We start from the raw sequence: 19,217 nt of genomic DNA, 5'->3' as shown, positions 1-19,217 counted from the left end.
GGGTTGGACTAGAGCATACCCAAAATTCCTTTGAGCTCTAAATCTATGATCCTAAGTAATTTACATTTTTCTGGGCCCTACTACTTCATCAGTAAAAGGGTATGTCTGGATGAGGATAATAATACCTGTGAAACCTACCTCCTAGAGGTGGTTGTGATGACCAAATGGGATTACACATTAAAGCACTTTGCCAATCTTAAAGGATTAATTACTAGCTGTGTGCCCCCAGCCAAGTCACTTAACCATTCTCAGCCTCAGTTTCCTCATCTGCAAAATGAGGGTAACAACAGCACCTACCTCCCAAGGTTTTAGTGAGAACTAAATAACTACAAAGCACTGCACAGTGCCAGGCACAATATAGGTGCCATTATTATTATCATTCTTTTATAAGTTCATTTTCTATAGGTTCACTAAATGCATCTTCAGTAGAATGACTAGTAGCAGAGAAGATAATGGAAATGGCATATACTTCATCTGTTTCCACATGATTTTTTATTTCTTCCACTAGAAAGATTTCTAACTACTTAGTTTGGAAATTATAAAATATTTCCAGTATATTGACATGTTAAAAGCTCTCTTAAATTTTTATGAATCTGTGTCTCTAAATAATTATGGGCAACAGATGCTCAATCCAAGAACAATTTTATTTGTTGGATTCTCAAAGCTATGTTAGAGTCTGTATTTGTGATTAAAGGATGTGTTGTCTATTAGTTTTTGAAGAATGGTGAGCTCTGATATATGATCATTCAGACAATAAAAACTTTTTTTTCTACGCCCATGATTCATCAGGGTGAGGTGCTCCTGATAGGATACTTCCTCTACCAATGCAGAGGAGCCTCAGAGTGCCACACCAGAATGAGTCAGAGGCTGGATTTTAATCTAAGTTTCCTGACTGAAAACAAGACTTTTATTCCTTCTGCCAATGTGCTTTTCATTTGCTCTATTAATCATTATCATTAGGATGATAATGATGATGTTAAAAAAAAGTCCGATTCCTTCAAAAGAAGCCGATGGATTATTATCAAGCATGAAGTCATGTGAGATAGATTAGAAGAATCCTGGGAAGGTAAAAATCATTACTCCTCCCCCTCCCCCAGGAAAAAAAAAGGCAGTACTGTACTTTATAACAACATAATTAAGCAGAAAGAACATTGGACAATGAAATCTGGAGAACCAAGCCAGGCCGCATCTAGGCTGGCTGGTTTCTTATCTGTAAAATGGACTAAGTGAGATGCTCCAAGCTTCTTAATCTATGAACCATGCCCACATAGAATCTCAAAGACACGTTATTTCCACCTGAATCAGTTCTTTCAAGTTACCTCCTTAGCTTTCATCTCAGTTTTTTAGTAATAGGACACTATGTGACATATAGAGGGCAGAGTATCCCTTTAGAACAAAGATTTCCCAAGCTCTTCCAGTAATAAATTAATAATAAACCTGAACCAGTGAGGAAACAGAGAGTGCTAGGATTACAGAGAAATTCGACAGCTCTCAACTCCATATACTTACTTTATGGCAACCAATACATAAATACAAAAGGGAGATCTATGTTTCTCCAGGGTCCATCTGAATTTGGTACAGGCTGAAATCAAACAGTAGAGATTTGCACCATACTTCAGGAAAACAAGTGCTACAAAGAGAATTTAATGATAGAACTGTAAGTTCTTGGTCATTTGAAGATAAGACCTATGTTGTTGCTGTTTAGTCATTTCAGTGGTGTCTGACTTTGCAACTTTATTTTGGGATTTTCTTGGCAACGATAATAGAGTGGTTTGCCATTTCTTTCTCCAGCTCATTTGACAGATAGAGAAACTGAGGCACATAGGGTTAAGTGACTTGTTCAAGGTCACACTGGCTAGCAATTTGATTTGAACTCAGGACGTGAAGTCTTCCTGACATTCTATCCACTCTGCCACCTAGCTGCTCCTAAAAGACCCCAAACCCTAAAACAAACTTTGCCATGGCCATGTTTCTCTCCTTCCCCACACACACATTTCCTATCCTTCTCATTTTCTTGTCCTTAATGGTAAGGCTGGGTTACTGGAGGGCTGTTTCCAGTGCCTCCTATTACCTATTCCTACTCCAATCCCATCACATACTCTAGATATTAAGAAGCTCTCCCATGAGGAAAAAGAACTCAGCCTGTGCTTGTGGCCATACACTATAGTGGCTAATTTGAACCCTGACCCAGAGACTGTGATGGCAGTTATTGGTAGAAGTGGAGGCTTACCTGAGGGAACGGGATAAGGCAAGGTTTTATTTCTCAATGTGATTGCAAGAAATTACCTGGTCCATGATATGACCCGTATCATAATAGAAAATGGCTTTAAGTTAGGAAAAAATGGGGTTCAACTCCTGCCTCAGGCACTGAGGTGTGTGATCCCCAGAAAAGTCACCTACACCCTAATTGCTTCACATTGATTTATCAAATCATAGCCAAATTACAATCTGCAAAGGGGGTGGGGAGTGAAGGGGAAAGAGTTTCCATATTGAATTCTCTATATTGATAAAATGTGAGCTCCCTGAAGCCAGAGCCTGTTTCTGGATTTTTTGTTTGTTTGTTTGTTTCTTTCTTTGTTTTGCCTTTTTATCTCTAGAGTCTAACACAGTGCTTGGTATATAGTAGGCACTTAATGAATGCTTGTTAATTACTTCCAATCCTTTAAAGGTCTGGTAAATCTAAAACATTAATTTGAATGAAATGAATGAAATAAAATGAATGAAAATAAGAAAGCTGGAGACTGCAAAAGACATTCACTCGAATTGAAGTTTATTTTAAATTGCTTAAGAAACCATTCAAACTGAAGGTGGATATTAAAACACTCCTGAAACTGCAATCACAACAGATATTAGTATTAGGAAACAAAGCACAGGCATTAACCAGGGACTTTATTATTCATCATGTCATTAACTCTGCAAAGATGTTTCTTTCAAAACATTTCCTGCTTATTTATGTTACCATCCAAGATTTAGAAAAAAAAAACATTACCATAAATATGTGCCTTAAATTGTAGTTGAAGAGGCATTCCAAACAAATGTGATATATTCTGTTTTTCACACAATTTCACACAATTATGTTTGGCTAGTATGGACATATAGCACCCAGCCTAGGGTCAGGAAGATTCATCTTCCTGAGTTCAAATTTTACCTCAGACACTTGGTAGCTGTTTAATCTGGGCAAGTCACTTAACCCCATTAGTCTCCGTTTTCTCAATTGTTCCATGAACTGGAGAAGGAAATGGGAAGACCACTCCAGCATCTATACCAACAAAACCCCAAACAGGAAGGATCAGGAAGAGTCAGACAAGACTGAAACAACCAAATAACAAAATACACACACACACACACACACACACACACACACACACACACACACACACACACACTACAAACTTTAATAGGTTAAAACTGCCAAAACTTTTAGAAGACCAATATTATATATATATATATATATATGTATGTATGTATATACACACATATATACATATGTATGTGTGCCTGTATCAGGAATTTATCCCACTGATGAGGATGATTATGTATCTACGTCCCACTGAGGAGGAAGTAAAAAGTCACAGATGCCAACATCCCAAACAATTCCAAAGATACCATTCACTGGGGATGATCTTAAGTACTCACACACAGAAGAGTTAATAAGCCATCAATTCCCTATTTTTATTGAGTGTTATTCACATTGTTACAGGACAAAGATATTTTCTTCTTTTCTCTACTCTATGAGCCATCAATTCCCTATTTTTGAGAGCTTATTCACACTATCACAGGACAAAGATTTTCTCTTCTTTTCTCTATTCTTTAAGCCATCAATTCCCTATTTTTATTGAGAGCTTATTCACACTATCACAGGACAAAGATTTTCTCTTCTCTACTCTATATCTGGCGTTTTAAGGGAGAAGTTATAGAGCTGAAAAGAGAAACTGGACTGACTACTGCATGCTTTCATCCTTTTACTCACCCAAATGTCAACCTTCTAACCTAGTAAACTGACTAAGAAATATTGTGCCACGTTTTTCTACACAGAGAAGACAAACAGGAGAAGATAAGATAGTAGTAATCAGTCCAGTTATTAGTCTGAAAGAGAACTGTGTTTATGAAAAACTCATCTAACTTGTCTCTATTTGGAACCAATAAATAATTAATTGCTTTCAATTAATTTTAAACAATGACTTTTTGCCTTTAAATATCAGTTTCATGATCATTTTTACTTATATATTTTTTGAAAACAGTGTTTCAAAACCTTCTTTGTGTCTCCCAAATATAAGAAGTTTCGACATTTCTTTAATGAGTAGGTTAAGTAGTAGATAACCCATTAGAAATAAAATGTAATTTATCAGACAAAACAGGGAGAACCTTTTCAAACAAAATGAGGAAACCCAATTTTTAGCCAAACTCTGTGGAGTAACTGTAATAGCTCAAAACTAACTTATTGTGCCTCCCAAAGTCAAAAGGAACTTTTCTGATATGGGACTGAGGAGACAAGGCAAGCAGGGAAGAAAAATGACAGCTGGCATTCTTTATTAAAAATTCTGTTTTGTGACCGCCTGCCCTTTGATCCAGTCATAGCACTGCTGGGTTTGTACCCTGAAGAGATAATAAGGAAAAATACATGTACAAGAATATTAATAGTTGCGCTCTTTGTGGTGACAAAAAAATGGAAAATGAGGGGATGCCCTTCAATTGGGGAATAGCTGAAAAATTATGGTATATGTTGGTGATGGAATACTATTGTGGTCAAAGGAACAATAAAGTGGAGGATATCCATGTGAACTGGAACAGCCTCCAGGAAGTGATGCAGAGTGAAAGGAGCAGAACCAGGAAAACATTGTACATAGAGACTGATACACTGTGGCACAGTCCAATGTAATGGACTTCTCTACTAGCAGCAATGCAATAATCCAGGACAATTCGGAGGGACTTATGAGAAAGAATGCTATCCACATGCAGAGAAAGAACTGTGGGAGTAGAAACACGGAAGAAAAACAATTGCTTGGTCACATGGGTTGATGGGGATATGATTGGGGATGGAGACTAAATGATCATGCTAGTGCGAATATCAATAATATGGAAATGGGACTTGATCAATGACACATATAAACCCAGAGAAATTGCTTGTAGGCTACGGGAGGGGGAAGGAAGGAGGGGAAGGGAAAGAACATGAATCATGTAACCATGGAAAAATATTCTAAATTAATTCATTAAATAAACTTTTTTAAAAATTCTGCTTTGCCATAATGCAATCCCTCCTGTCCAATCCAAGTACAATATCACATTCATTTCAAATAAGTCTTCAATGCCAAAAACTAACTAGTACTGAATCTCATTATTAATGACTATCTAAAGTCTCAAAGGCATTTCTTCATACAAATATAAACATATACCTTTTGTAGCATCTCTTAAGGAATAATCTTACTCTGTGGTTCATTATGAGGGCAGTGGGGAGGCGATTCCTGTATTCTCCAACATTATGCTGCAGCGCCTGACTAGCTCCATTCAGAGAGGTCCATTCTAAAGGTTGGCTACAAGGTGGCAGGTTTTTTAGCCATAAAGTGAAGACCATCTCCTAAGAGCTTAGAGATTGCAATATATTGTGTCAAGGAAGTTCATCCCCCCCCCCCTTCCCCTCCTGCGTAGCCTGACCTGTCCATCAAACATTCCTGACATAACACAGTTGTGCCATATGTGTGTCAATAAAAGTCAAGGTTTGGGGCTGGAGAGAGGGAGAACTGAGAAGAGAAGGAAGAAAGAAGAAGTTGGGAACAGAGCAGGCAGGTGAGAGGGAAGGAGGAAGACAACAAGCAGACTAGGGACCACATGGTCAGGTTACTTAGAGGAATGATTGTCTACTATTTCTAATAAACTTTATAAAATATATATCTGGGTAGAAATAGTATTACAATTCTTACAATATGTTGGTAGAAGGAGTACTCATGTCAAAAAAAATCACAGATGCAAGAAGAGTTTAAGTCAGGTCTGTGGAATAGTCTTTAAAAAAAGGGAAAAGGTGCTTTAAAATATGACTCAGCCCCAAATAGAAAACTTACACACAGTAATAGCTGTATCTATGTAATTAACACTGAGCTAGATGGGGCGAATTTCTAATTGTCATCATTGCTACCCCTCAAACCTTTATCTTTCCCTTCTAACCATTCCAAATGGCAAAGGGGGAAAGGAATATAAGGGATGCTAGCCCATAATGGTGGGCTTTGGGGCATAGAACATAGGAACTGCCTTGCCATAAAGAATCCAGGCAAGCTGACATGAGATTCCAGAGGAAATGCCACAGCAAAATGTGTTTATTCTCCTAGATATCCTTAAGGTTTAAGTATACTAGTCAAGCCACATCAGTTGTTGCTGTGAGTTTATTATATAGGAAGCCACTTTGTCTTAACACTGATTTTATGAAGAATACCTGTGTCATCACTTAGCCCCAGCCCTTGCTGTTCTTCTGCCTTGGAACCCATACGTACTATACATTCTAAAACAAAAGGTAATGATTATTTTTTAAAGACTGTGATGGGGGAGTAGTTAGGCCATATCAGTTTTGGGAAATATCTGTATATTTCACTTATCCCATTCTGATCACTGACCTAAAAAAATCATATAGGTGTTTAAAAGACAGGACAACATTACCTACAAAGAATCAAAATTATAGGTGCCTCAGAGACATACAAATTATACTCTAAGGACTCTAAGGTCCCTTCATCCCTACATACTGTCATTCTAAGCTTTCCCAGATCTCATTAGTCTTAGGACTAACTTTTATAACTCTAATGAACTGATTACATTAATACGCACTATGCCATACTCCCTCATGGACTGTAAATAATTCAAGCTGATAGGTGAAGCCAAATTAATTAGTGAAACACTACTGCAGTCTATTCTCATTAACTTGGTTCTTTTACTATTAGGGTTCAGGATCATCGATTCCAGGTCTGTGAAGAAACCCCTGTACTGCAAGGATTCTACTGAACTCTCAAACTCTTCCTGAATACTACTCTGATCCCCATTTGGTATTGGGGGCAAACCTTGCTGAAGTAGGATGAAAAAAAGGAAACCTGAGGAAGCTGTCTTGGCTCCTTGTGGGTCTGAGGATAGACAGAGACAGAGTCTGGCCACTTAAACACTACTAGTCTTTGGTATAATTTAAAAGATAAAATTGTATAAATAAATAAATAAAACATAAATATTCCTCAAATTTTTGTCATATTTTGTCCTGCTCTCATTTTTTAAATACTAAGGCAAAAATAAATAAAATACTATAATCAAGAGTCAAGAATCAAGAGATGGCATATAGGACATTAAAGAGAGAAAGCAAGAAAGTCAATTCCAAAAAGGAAGAAGAAATCCAGAATTGTCAAGTAGAGACATTCTTTTCATGTCTCCAACTGTCTAGATATTGTGCCTTCCAGCCATAGATTCATGTTTTACCAGAAGAGCTAAGAGAGATGAATCATAGGCTTGAAGGCACTTTGCCGATGTCATCGAGTCCATCCCTCTTCTTCCTGGGATGACTATTCTTTAAACACTGAAGGAGGAGTATAGACTTTAAAATATTATTTCATTAACTCATTTAATAAATTCTATGGCCAAATGTGCCTTTAGAGTGAAGAAATTCTTCTTTTGTAGAAAACCTAAAAAGGCCCTTAAAGCAGCAATGAAATATAGCACTTTTAAAAAGTTTAAATATAATATTTTATGTTATTTATAAATAAGTTACCACAAGAACAATTCTTATGTAAATCGAATCAATGTTTTCACAAATGTCAATGAGGCACCTTAGTACAATGGCTAGAGCTGGCCTTGGAAATAGGAAGTCTTGGATTCGGTCTTGTTTTTTGACAAATACTGGCTAAGTTATTCCCTTGTCATCTCCAGAGTCCCTTAAGCTATCAGTTTGCTAAGCAGTTCACTGAACTAGGTAGAGTTCTTAGCTTGGATGCTGAGAACTTGTTTTATTTTGTTTTGTTCAATTTAGATAACTGTATTTTAATACAGTTTCTTTGTGTTCCTGTGTATTTTATTTGCTTCATTTAAAAACATTCTAAAAAGGTTTTCATTGACTTCATGAAACTCCCAAAGAGGTCCATAATGCAAACAAGGAATAGTTTCCATACTAAGACTAAATTGTAGAGATGGTACCAATTTACACTGATAGAGGGAGGTCCCTATACCAATCAATTAAACCACAGGTCCAGTGCCAGCCCCTGTACCTAAAAACATCTATTCCAATAGAACCCATTTTTTTAATACACCCACATTCATAGGATAATGTAATTAAAACTGGAAGAGACCTTGGACAACATCTAGTCCAAACATCTCATTTTACATGTTTGCATGTTTACATGTTCGGAAACTGAGACATAATAAAGGGAAGGAATTTGTCTAGAGTCACATAAATACTAAGTAGCAAAGCTGGGATCTGAACCCAGAGTCTCAAACTCTAAAAGTAGCACTCTCTCCATTTCATCATTGCTCCTCATCAGTTTCTCCTACGATTAAGAAAACTCATTAAGGTAAATTACTGACAATAACCAATTCAATAAGTAAAATTGGGTATCAGGTATTATGGCAGAGCATTGCCTGGAATGAAATAAACAGTTTAGATGAGACATATTGTACCTACTTTCATAGGGCTCAGTAGATGGAAATAACACATTTAATACTCATTTTAAAAACAAGTATTGAAATAACACATCAATTGAGGAAATATCACATCAATATTAATTGTAAATAAAGCAGGAATGCATTAAAGAGGTGCAAATCAAAATGCCATGTGACATCCTAGGTTATTACCAAATAGAAGGATAGGGAAGGTTTCATGGAGGAACTGATATTTGAATGAGGTTTTAAAGAATGTACATTCCAAGTATATGCAATCAATGGCTTATTTGAGGGTCAGAAAATAATTTGGTTTAGTAGGAATGTAGAATGTATAAGAGGAAAGAGTTCTATAAAATAAAACTAGAAAGGTAAAACGGAATCAATTAGTGTCTTCCATGACAGGCAAAGAAATTTTAACTAAGTAGGCTTAAGACTTAAAGCCACAAAGGCAACCTTTTAATTCAATATTAAATCTAAAAAAGTCTAAGTTTTACTTCATTCAACAAATATCTGACGAATGATTACTATGTGTAAGACAGTATCAGGCATTTACAAAGATAAGACAGTAGTCTCTGCCCTCAAGGGGGTCACAATCCAATGCTGTTTTTGTTCACCATAAATGCAGATGCTAGTTTACTTAACTGCTCACAGTTCTAGCACATTACAGAACTTTCTGGGTAAGTTTCATAGGAATGCAAAGGAAACTGGTCTAACCATCCACATTGAATGAAAAACTCTTTTGGAATAGATTATGAGATTTAGCAGCACAAATAATCCTTAGAAATACTCTATAAATATATGTTTTGGTCAAGAACTGACTGTGGACAATCTGGAAGAATTGATGAGAGAGAATGCTATTCACTTAAAAAAAAAGAACTGTGGGAATAGAAATGCAGCAGAAAAATATATGATTTCGCTTGTTTATTTGGGTATGGGATTTGGGGTTTGGGTTTTAAAAGATTACTCTATTGTAAAAATGAATAATATGGAAATAGATTTTGAGTAATAATACTTGTAGAACCCAGTGGAATTGCTTGTCAGTTCCAGGAGGGGAGAGGAAAGAGGGGAGGGAGAGAACATGAATCATGAAACCATGGAAAAGTATTTTAAAAATAAAATTATATTTTAAAAAAAGTACTGACAATGGAAAGTGCTGGGCTCAGAATTAATGAGCTCAGGCTCAAGGGAGAAAACAGAGTGGTTCCAATAGACTCAAAAGGCCATCTCTTTATAACTAATATTTTCTCAGTGATGCTAGAAGGCTATATAACTTGTGGAAGACTGTGATCTAAAAAGCATCAACATTACAAATAAACTTAAGGGTGATGTAAAAACACCTGGCAGGTCCAAGCAGGCTGCAGCATGTTACCAACAATGACTTATGCAGAAGAAATGATGTCAAAAGACATTATCAAGGAAATAACTAGAAAAGGAAATGGTCCAATTGTGTAACAAGGATGAGAGGCAACAGATGGACCTCCCAAATGTCCCTGAGATAAAAGAAACAGAGGAAAGCCCATTGGTAGTTTTCAGGATTTTTTTGGAAAAATGAGCAAAGATCACATAGAAATGACTTACAGAGATATTGGTCTACTCTAGCAGATAAAATCATAGACCTATCAAAATAAATATGAACAGACAAGTAATTGGGTCAATTTGGCACAGTTGTAAATAGTACTTTATTAGGAGACAAAAGATTTGAATACTAGTTCTGCTGTTACTAACTGGGTAATATTGGGCAAACAACTTGTCAGGGCCTCCAATTTCCATATCTGAAAATCATGGAGTTGATATAGATCTCTAAAGTCCCTTCCAAATTAAAAGACTGAATCCTTGTCACATATCTCCTTTTTTCCCTCCTTTTCCCCTTAACCTCCTTTCCTACTCTTTTCCTTTTCTAGTAATGGAGGGATAGCTGATTTGTGGCAAAGTTAAAATTTAATATGTATAATATTTATAAAACATAATACTTATATAAATAAAATATATTTCTAAAAAAGTTTATGATTTACAAAGTGCCTTTACACATATTTTCTCATTTGATTTTTATAACAACCCTGTGAAGTAGGTGCTATTTATTATTTTCCTCATTTTAGAGATGAGGAATGAGATTTTAGAGATGAGGCTGAAGGTGGTCATAGATCTAATAACTGAGAAAATAATTCAAAATCAGGTCTTCCTCACTCCAAGTACAGTATTTTATATATATGTTTGATTTATCCCTTGATTTATCTATTCATGTGGTTCTCAATTTTTAAAAGCACTAATTTTTTTTTCTTAAAGCACAACATAATTAGATCGATTTGGAGTTTGGAGTAGAAATAGCATGGAAATTTTCGACAGCCTAAAAATTTCAAAACAGAGTCAACTGATTCAGCAACTTGAATCTAAATAGTGCCAACAAAGCTTTCACTGTAATATTCAGAATGAAAAAAAAATGTATACCTTTACCTATATATTGTCTAGGAGCTGACAAAAAAGATGAAGACTTAAGAACCAAAAAGTGAAACTCTGGAAAAACTCACGTTTCATGATCACAATACAACTAAAAGACCTCCAACAATCAAACTCCATAGACAATAACTGGCCCAATCAGGAATTTCTCTTTAGACCAAATGGTACCAGTCATGGAGATGGAGCACTTTTCAATAGAATTCTATTAAAACATAAGGCTCTAGATAAATCAGGCCGCCTTCTTTTTGCATGCCCAGTTGTTTGACATTTAGAATTTATAATGATTTAACCACTACCAGTTTGGATGCTATTTTTGAAATTCCCAGTCAATACATTTTCCCTCTGGTTCACATGCTATTGGATGGTCGCTCATTATCATTGTGTAAAGGGCTAGGCTTCCTGGATATTAAAATTAGGCTTGATCTATGTCACAGGTGCATTTCCTTTGGCTGCTCCCATGACCTTTCACTTCACTCTAGTCCTCTGGTTATTTTTGTTTTACAGATTCTGAGAGTACCTTGGTTTCATTAACTGCAGAGTAAAAAATGTTGTTGTTCACCCATTTCAGTTATGTTCTACTCTTCGTGACCCCATTTGGGGTTTTCTTGGCAAAGATAATAGAGTGGCTTGTCATTTCCTTTTCCAGCTCATTTGACAGATGAGGAAACTGAGGCAGGGTTAAGTGACTTGCCCAAGGTCACACATTTAGTATATGTCTGAGGACTAATTTGCACTCAGAAGATGAATCTTCCTAACTCCAATTCAGTATTCAACAATGCAGGCAGTTTTTCCTAAGCACAAAGCTATTAAATCAGGCTTGCTAAAGCCCAAAGAGAGTTCTGCATCCCTAAGTGATTAAAACACACACACACACACACACACACACACACACACACACACACACACACACACACACATTCAGGCAGATAGGTGGATAGAAAGCCAGACCTGGAGAGAGAAGGTACTGAGTTCAAATCTAACCTTTGACACTTTCTAGCTGTGTGACCCTCTGCAAATCACTTCATACCAATTGCTACTCTGGAATAAGTTTTAAAATGTCCATTAGAAGTAATTGATAGTTTTGTGGGATTACTGTAAAACAATGTAAAATTTTTATTGGATAAACAAAAATAAAATAGATAAAACTCCTGGGTCTTGAAATCCTACAGTGGGGGTGGCAAAGTAGCAACATGATTAGAGTGACAGGTCTGGGTTTGGGAGGACCTGGATTCAAATCGGGCCTCAGACACTTCCTAGTTGTGTGGACCCTAAAGCAGGTCACTTACCCCTTCTGTCTTGCCCTTCTGTCTTTTTTTTTTTTAACCCTTACCTTCTGTCTTGGAGTCAATACTGTGTATTGGTTCCAAGGCAGAAGAGCAGCAAGGGCAATGGGGGTTAAGTGACTTGCTCAGGGTCACACAGCTGGGAAGTGTCTGAGGCCAGATTTGAACCTAGGACCTCCCATCTCTAGGGCTAGCTCTCAATCCACTGAGCCCCCCAGCTGCCCCCTTGCCCTTCTGTCTTAAGCATTGTTACCAAGGCAGAAAATAAGGGTTTTAAAAGACAAAAAAGAAAAAAAAATCCTACCATAACAACTCTGAAGGTAAAAAAGTGAGTCATGTGCACAAGAGCATCTTATTTCCTTTTTTTAGGCATGTGAAGAACCAGAGACCTTCTAGGCTTCTAACACTTTCATGTCAGTCTCTAAGAAGCACATTCAGATGCTTTTCACTTGATTATAAGGCAAGTACTTCATAATTGTAACCATCTCCAAAATCTGAAACAAGTCCAAGAATCTCAGATTCTTTCTGACCTCCCTACAAGCATTTCACACTGTTGACCAACCCCTACTTCTGAATACTCTCATCTCCCTTGGTCCTCTGACCACCTCTTAGCATCCTTCCTGTCACCCTCTGCCTGCTCTCAACTAGAGCTAATCCTTAAATCTCTGTCTTAGACCCTCTTCTGTCTCCACATCCTGTCCCTTATCAAGTTCATCTATTCCAATGGGATCAATTACCAAGTCTACAGATGGGATTCCCAGACTTTTGTTTCTAAACCCAATCTATTATCTAAGTTCCAGTCCTATCTGCCTCAGCCTGCTAGACATCTCCATATCGAAGTGCCACAAGCACCAGAACTAAAACCCATAATTTTCCATTCAAATCTGCTCCTTCCTTGACTATGCCATTTCTGTTGAAGTCATTGCCCTCCTCCCAGATTCAAAGCCTGAGAATCCTCTTAGCCTCTCCTCTTTTACTCTCTTCTACTTCCCAATCTCTCTTACTTTTTAAATGATGGTCTCCTCTCCATTTATACTCCCACTACCTAAATTCAGACACTCATTCTCTATTGCTAACTGTTCCCCATCTCATCTTGCACTCTGGACTCTCAATATGTCCCCAGGCCACTCTATATTTGGAATGTACTTGTTTTTCATCTCTACCCCTTCTTCAAACACCACAGCCTCCATAAAAACCTTCCTTGAGCCCCCAAGTAAAAAGTGATCTCTTTGAGACCTAAGCCCAGAGATGGGAGGTCCCCAGTTCAAATCTACCCTCAGATACTTCCTATCTGTGTAACCCTGAGAAAATCTCAACCCCCAGTGCCTAGCCCTTGCTACTCTTCTGTCTTAGAACCATTAATATAATTATTGTTTCTAGGATGGAAGAAAAGGGATTTTTAAAAAATAAATAAATCTCTACCCCCTCAAATTTCCCTACAGTACTTTATCCATTCTCTCTTGTGTAATTTTCATCATGTTTATTTATATACCCACACATCACCTATCAGACTAACTTCCTAGACAGTAATAATAACTGATTTTGGTTTTGTCTTAATTTCCCCTGTATCTCAAAAAATATCTTGTTCTAAGTAGCCATTTATTAAATATGGGTTGAACTGAATTCACTAAGAGTTCCTGGCAGGTAAAGACAAAAGGAATATATCAGAGACTAATGAATACTGATTTAACTACTAAACTTGAGAAAATAAACTTAGGAAATCTTTCATATTCCAGTGTTGTTTACAATGTGGCTTACTTAAGAATTAAGTGAATCATCAAATTTGTCAGAAATTTTGTAGGAAAAAAATGTCACCAACACATTATTTACTATCCAGGCAGGCCTGTGAGCAGCTTTGACCATTAGAGTTCTAAATCTACACAAAGACTAACATTTTTACCTAATCTTGCCCTTTAGAAACAAAGAGCTCAAAAGGTGAACCAACTAGGTCAATTTGTATTTTTTTAGTTCAGATTTGAAACTTAACTCCTAAGGAGTTCAGCAGTGCCATGGTGGCCTGATCTTTCAAACCTCTACTAAGTTAAAATGTTTGTTCCACTAATAGGTGTAACAGAAAAATAGCATTCTGAGCAGCCTCTTTTAGAGTCAGTCTCCAAAGACTATTTGCAAACTCAAAGTTTCTCGTCTTCTGGCATTCAGTTCCTCCTTCTTTCCCTAAAAAGTCTATGATTATGTACCTTTCTGAGGCAGAAAAGTTATCTGTCCTGGAAACTGCATTCTGTGTTCTGCGGTCTGTTGATTCTGGAATGGCTTCAACTCAAGTGGGGAGGTGAGGGTTGGGGGGAGGGGGAACCCTTTTGTTGATTCTTTCTTTTCTTCCCCCACCCCCACCAAGCCAGATCAAGAATGCAACTACAGAGTGATTACAACCAAGCATCAAAAATTTTTTTGTTTTAATTCTCTCCAGTAAAATAGTCTCAAAAACAAAAACAAGCAAACAAAAATCCATCAACAACCAACCAATGAAAAAAACCCACTTCGAATTGGTTTCTAATAAACCGGATCATGTGGGAAGCAACACTTTGTGAAGTTTTCTTGGAAAGAATAAAAGAGAAAACTGGCTGAGCCAACTAAGCTACCACGTTTCCCTAGGCTTGGCTAGAGACAGTGAAGGGGGGGGGGGGGAGAGGGGGAACATGTCACTTTTCCTAGAGACTGAGCCTGGATTGGACTCTTGCTTTAACCTGGGGGTGGGGGTGGGAGGGAGTATGTGAAAAGGGACCAGGGTTCCAGGCTTTAGCTGGAGATGAAGGCTGCAACGTATAGTGCTGGGAAGTAGAGGGGAAGGAGATATAGCTCAATTTATAAGTTGTTTTCTCATCTGATCTATTTCTGCTAACAGGTGATTGGTTAACTCCACCTTAAAAAAATTTTTTTTTTAAGATTTCATTCGGCCACCCCCGGGAAGTACCATTTACTCCTCACAAGACTCGCACACGCCTTGGGGGTAAACCACAGGAAACACAATTAAAACGAACTTGCAAACTCGTGTCAGCCACAAGTATCCCCCAAACTCATCAGCACAGCAGGAGAGCTAGAGCTCTCAGATACTATAACTTTCTCCCCGAGAAAGCACGCGCGCGCGCGCACACAAAGATGGACCAATAAGGAGACCGGGATCTCTCGGATACAACTCCCCCGGGCAACACGCGCGCGCGCGCACTTATGCAAACACGCACACAAAGTTAGACTTCTGAAAGGGAGACTCTTCTACAGTCTCTTCCCGAGAGCGCGCTCGAACACACACACATGTACAAAGGTGAACCTCTAAAAGGGAGACTCAGATCTGATACAACTCCCCGTGCACACCGTCACACATATATACACTCATTCACTACACATATACAAAAGTAGGACCTCTAAGACAGAGACCCAGATCTATGGGCTACAACTTTCTCCATGCACGCACACACAAACACACACAAAGGTGGCGCTCTGAGATGGAGACCCGGATATCTGAGATACAACACTCCCCATGCACATACACATACCACACATATACATAAAGGTGGACCTCTAGAGGAAGAATCGGATTTCTCCAATACAACTTTATCCCAGTGCACAAATACACATACACTTGCAAGGACCTCAGAAAAGTGCCGCCACCTGCCAGGATTCCTGCAAACATAAGCAGGAGGGAAATAAACTCTCCGGGGAGGCAAGAGAAGTGGGGGAGGGGGTGAAAGTTGAGTTTCGAAGATTATGCCGCAGCCACCACCCGGCACTTGCCCGACCCCAGGAAAGGACCTAATGGGGTCTCCTCCCTTTCTCTTCATCCTCCGACACCGCCCCAATAGGATGGTGGCTTGTGCGGAGGGGAAGGATGAAGCTGGAGCCGCGAGCAGAGCGTTCAGCACTGGCCAGTGCCTCTGCCCCATGGCAGCCCGCCGGGACAGACCTGCTCAGCCTTCGGGCAGAGCTGCAGCGGGCGGGGCGAAGAGGGCAGGCGGGCCCCGCAGGGGTGGAGACATGCCTGGGCTCTTCTCAAAAGAGCCGCCTCGGGGGCTCTCGAAGGCACCGGCGTTGGGAGGGGGTGGGTGGGGAGAGGAGAAGAAGGGAGGAGGATAGGGCTGGGTTGGGCAGGGTTGGGATGGATGGAAGGGTTGGGGAGCCGGTAGGGACCAGGCGATCTGGGAACTTACAGCCTCTTGTCCTGCGGATGCAGCTGCCAGTGCATAGCCAGGGAAAAGCCGAAGAGACTGTCCGGCTCCCCTCTCTTGCGGATCACGTTTTCTTCCCGAGTGTCCAAGTTAAAGGCGGCGCAGAGACGTAGCAGCAGACACGCCGACAGGTAGAAGAGGAGCTCCGGCTGCCCCGCAGCCGCCATCGGCAATTACGGCTGGGCGGGGAAGGGAAAGGAGAAAGGAACCTGCTGCTGCTGCTGCCGCTGCCGCTGCCGCTGCCGCCACCGCCGCTGCTACCGCCGCTGCTGCCACCACCACCACCACCACTACCACCTCGCCTTCCTTGGCTCTGCTCTCCTGCCCCACCCCCTGGGATTCGCGGTGCTCCCGGTCCAGCCTCTCCCCCTCGCAGCCCGCTCTCAAACAGCTGAAAGAGCTCCTTGTTCTCTGGAGACTCGCAGGCGTTTTATCAAGTGACGAAGGAAGCGGGGCCCCGCCTCTCCTCCCACCCCTCCTAGACTCTCACTCCTCCCTGGGCCAGGCCGGCCGGCTCTCTCCCCGCCCAGCCTTCACCTTCTCCGGCCGGAGCACCCGTTTGTCTGCTCTCCAGGGATGTCTCACCCGGCCACCTCTCTCCCAGCTCTGGCCGAAGACGACGGTCCTGGAAAAGTCTTCTACACTCCAAGTCACTCATTATCTAACTCATTCATTTCGACACGTGGCTCGGCATCTCAGACTTACCTGTTCCCGAAAGCTCCAGGGATGGAAAAGGGGCGAGTAGTGTGCTGCACCGGTGGCCCAAACTGAATCATTAATCCCTTGTACTAAGAAGGGTGCTGCGAAGTTCTCTAGGCCACCCTTCAACTGCCCGACTCCATAGCCCCTAGCCTAGGAAGTCGCTTTCCCTAACTGCCTTGGAAAAGCAGCCTCTGAAATGAGGGGTGGTGGTGGAGAGTCATCGAGAACCTACTGATTTGGACTGCTATATGTTGCGCTGTATATTGAAAGCACTTGATTGTTCATTCATAACAATGATAATGAGCTCTCTACTGACCCCTGCTTAGGTTCTACCATATGTCATACTATCCATAGGCACTGCATCTAATCTCAATTTCAGAAGCCACCTTGGGATGGAAAGGTATTTCAGAAGTCACACTGTGGTTTCAGTCTAACAAAATATATTTTACACGTTGTGCCCCCAAAGAGGAAATTATACAGGAAAGAGCTGATCTTTAAAACTGACACCAAAGAGGCCAAATCTCACTTGCATGTGGCATTTAACACGATTTTCCTGCCACAGATAATTTAGGAGAGAGATGGGAGACTACTATTGCAGTGGTCCAGATAAGTGGTAATGAGGACCTGGACTAGGGCCAGGGCATAGGAATGGATTACAGACTGGAGACACAGTTAATATAATTTTTTTTTAATGGATGCAGGAACTAAGAGAGAAGGAAAGGCCAAAGAGATCTGATGGTCCAGAGTATCTTAAGGTGTCCAATAAGAGAATAGTAGCAAGTCTTTTTGGAGCAAGATTTACTGGTATGTGGACTGGGGCATAAGAACATTTCCTGATGTGTGTAAGAAATAAGGAAAGATGTTCCTGTCTCTTCTGGCTGAAGAACACAGAGAGATGGAGGTTACTGCTAGATCCTCTCAGACAAAGTGGGCCATAGCAGGCCCAGGGCCCCAGCTGATACCAGGTTCCCTAGCCTTTCAGCAACCTGGATGAGTCATTTAACTAGTAAGCATCTATTTGGTTCTTGTACTAGCTCTCTGTCAAAAATTACTCAGGTCAAGCCTAGACAAACTAAATAACAGGAGATAATCCCAGTAATTCCATAGTATCAACAAGTATATCTGAATAGTTGCTGACAAGATTACGCAGAATGAATCCCAGCTAATTGAGCCATTATAAACCCAAGGAATATTACTCAGTCTTCATCATGGCAACTTTTCATATGCTTGCAAACAGTGTAAGAGTAAATTGAATCCAATACAATGAGCATTTAACTACCTAATATGTGTAAGGCACTCTCCTAGGCATTAGGACAAGAGTTCTCAATCTAGAATCCACTGTTTATTTCAGGGAACACATGAACTTGTATGGGAAAAAGTACATCAATATTTTCATTAGCCTCTAACAAAAATTTAACATTTTCTTCAATTATGATAATATCCAATAAAAGGCAATAGTATTAGTATCTATGACTTTGTCATCAATAAAAATCAGATATTTTTATATCACATTATAGTTATTGCAGATATATCTCAAAATATTTATATTCATCACCACTTTGAAATTACTTATTATATGGCAATTATATTTGTAATATAGTTTATACATAATATAGTTATATAGTAGTTATTAGACTTTCAGCTAAATATATTGTTCAGTTACCCATGGACCATAGCTATTCATGGGGTTTTCTTAAGGATGCAGGAGTGGTTTGCCATTTTCCACTCCAATAGATCTTTTTGTCAGGCAAAGAGAAGTTGTGACTTCCCCAGGGTCACACAACTAGAAAGTGTTAGAGGCCAGATGTGAGCTTAGATCTTCCTGAGTCCAGGTTCAGCACTCTATTCACTGAGCCAAAGCTGCCTTTGCTAGATATATTACTGTATAACAAATTTTAAAACTATTTTTATAATTATATTTCAGTATATATTTTTGTAGTCATATATCATAAAATGAAATGTTGTAATTCTGTTTATTATT

General features: G+C 39.4%; 1 protein-coding gene across 3 annotated transcripts in view; it reads right to left on the bottom strand.

Annotated features, from left to right (window-relative positions):
- Positions 1-16,964, bottom strand: part of ITGA6 (integrin subunit alpha 6) — a 101,603-nt gene extending 84,639 nt beyond the window's left edge. For 2 of the 3 annotated variants that reach the window (XM_001368046.4, XM_007494373.3), the window contains exon 1: positions 16,517-16,964. In XM_001368046.4, the coding sequence (XP_001368083.1) occupies positions 16,517-16,701 (185 nt within the window). In that variant the 5' untranslated portion in view covers positions 16,702-16,964. The remainder of the gene's footprint in view (positions 1-16,516) is intronic. The other variant, XM_056793996.1, reaches the window with a different exon arrangement.
- Between the last annotated feature and the right edge of the window lie 2,253 nt (positions 16,965-19,217).

The sequence above is a fragment of the Monodelphis domestica genome, chromosome 4 (assembly GCF_027887165.1).
Source record: "Monodelphis domestica isolate mMonDom1 chromosome 4, mMonDom1.pri, whole genome shotgun sequence".
Taxonomy (NCBI): Eukaryota; Metazoa; Chordata; class Mammalia; order Didelphimorphia; family Didelphidae; genus Monodelphis; species Monodelphis domestica.
Note: the sequence above shows the minus strand (reverse complement) of the source record. Positions and strands in the feature narration are given on the sequence as shown.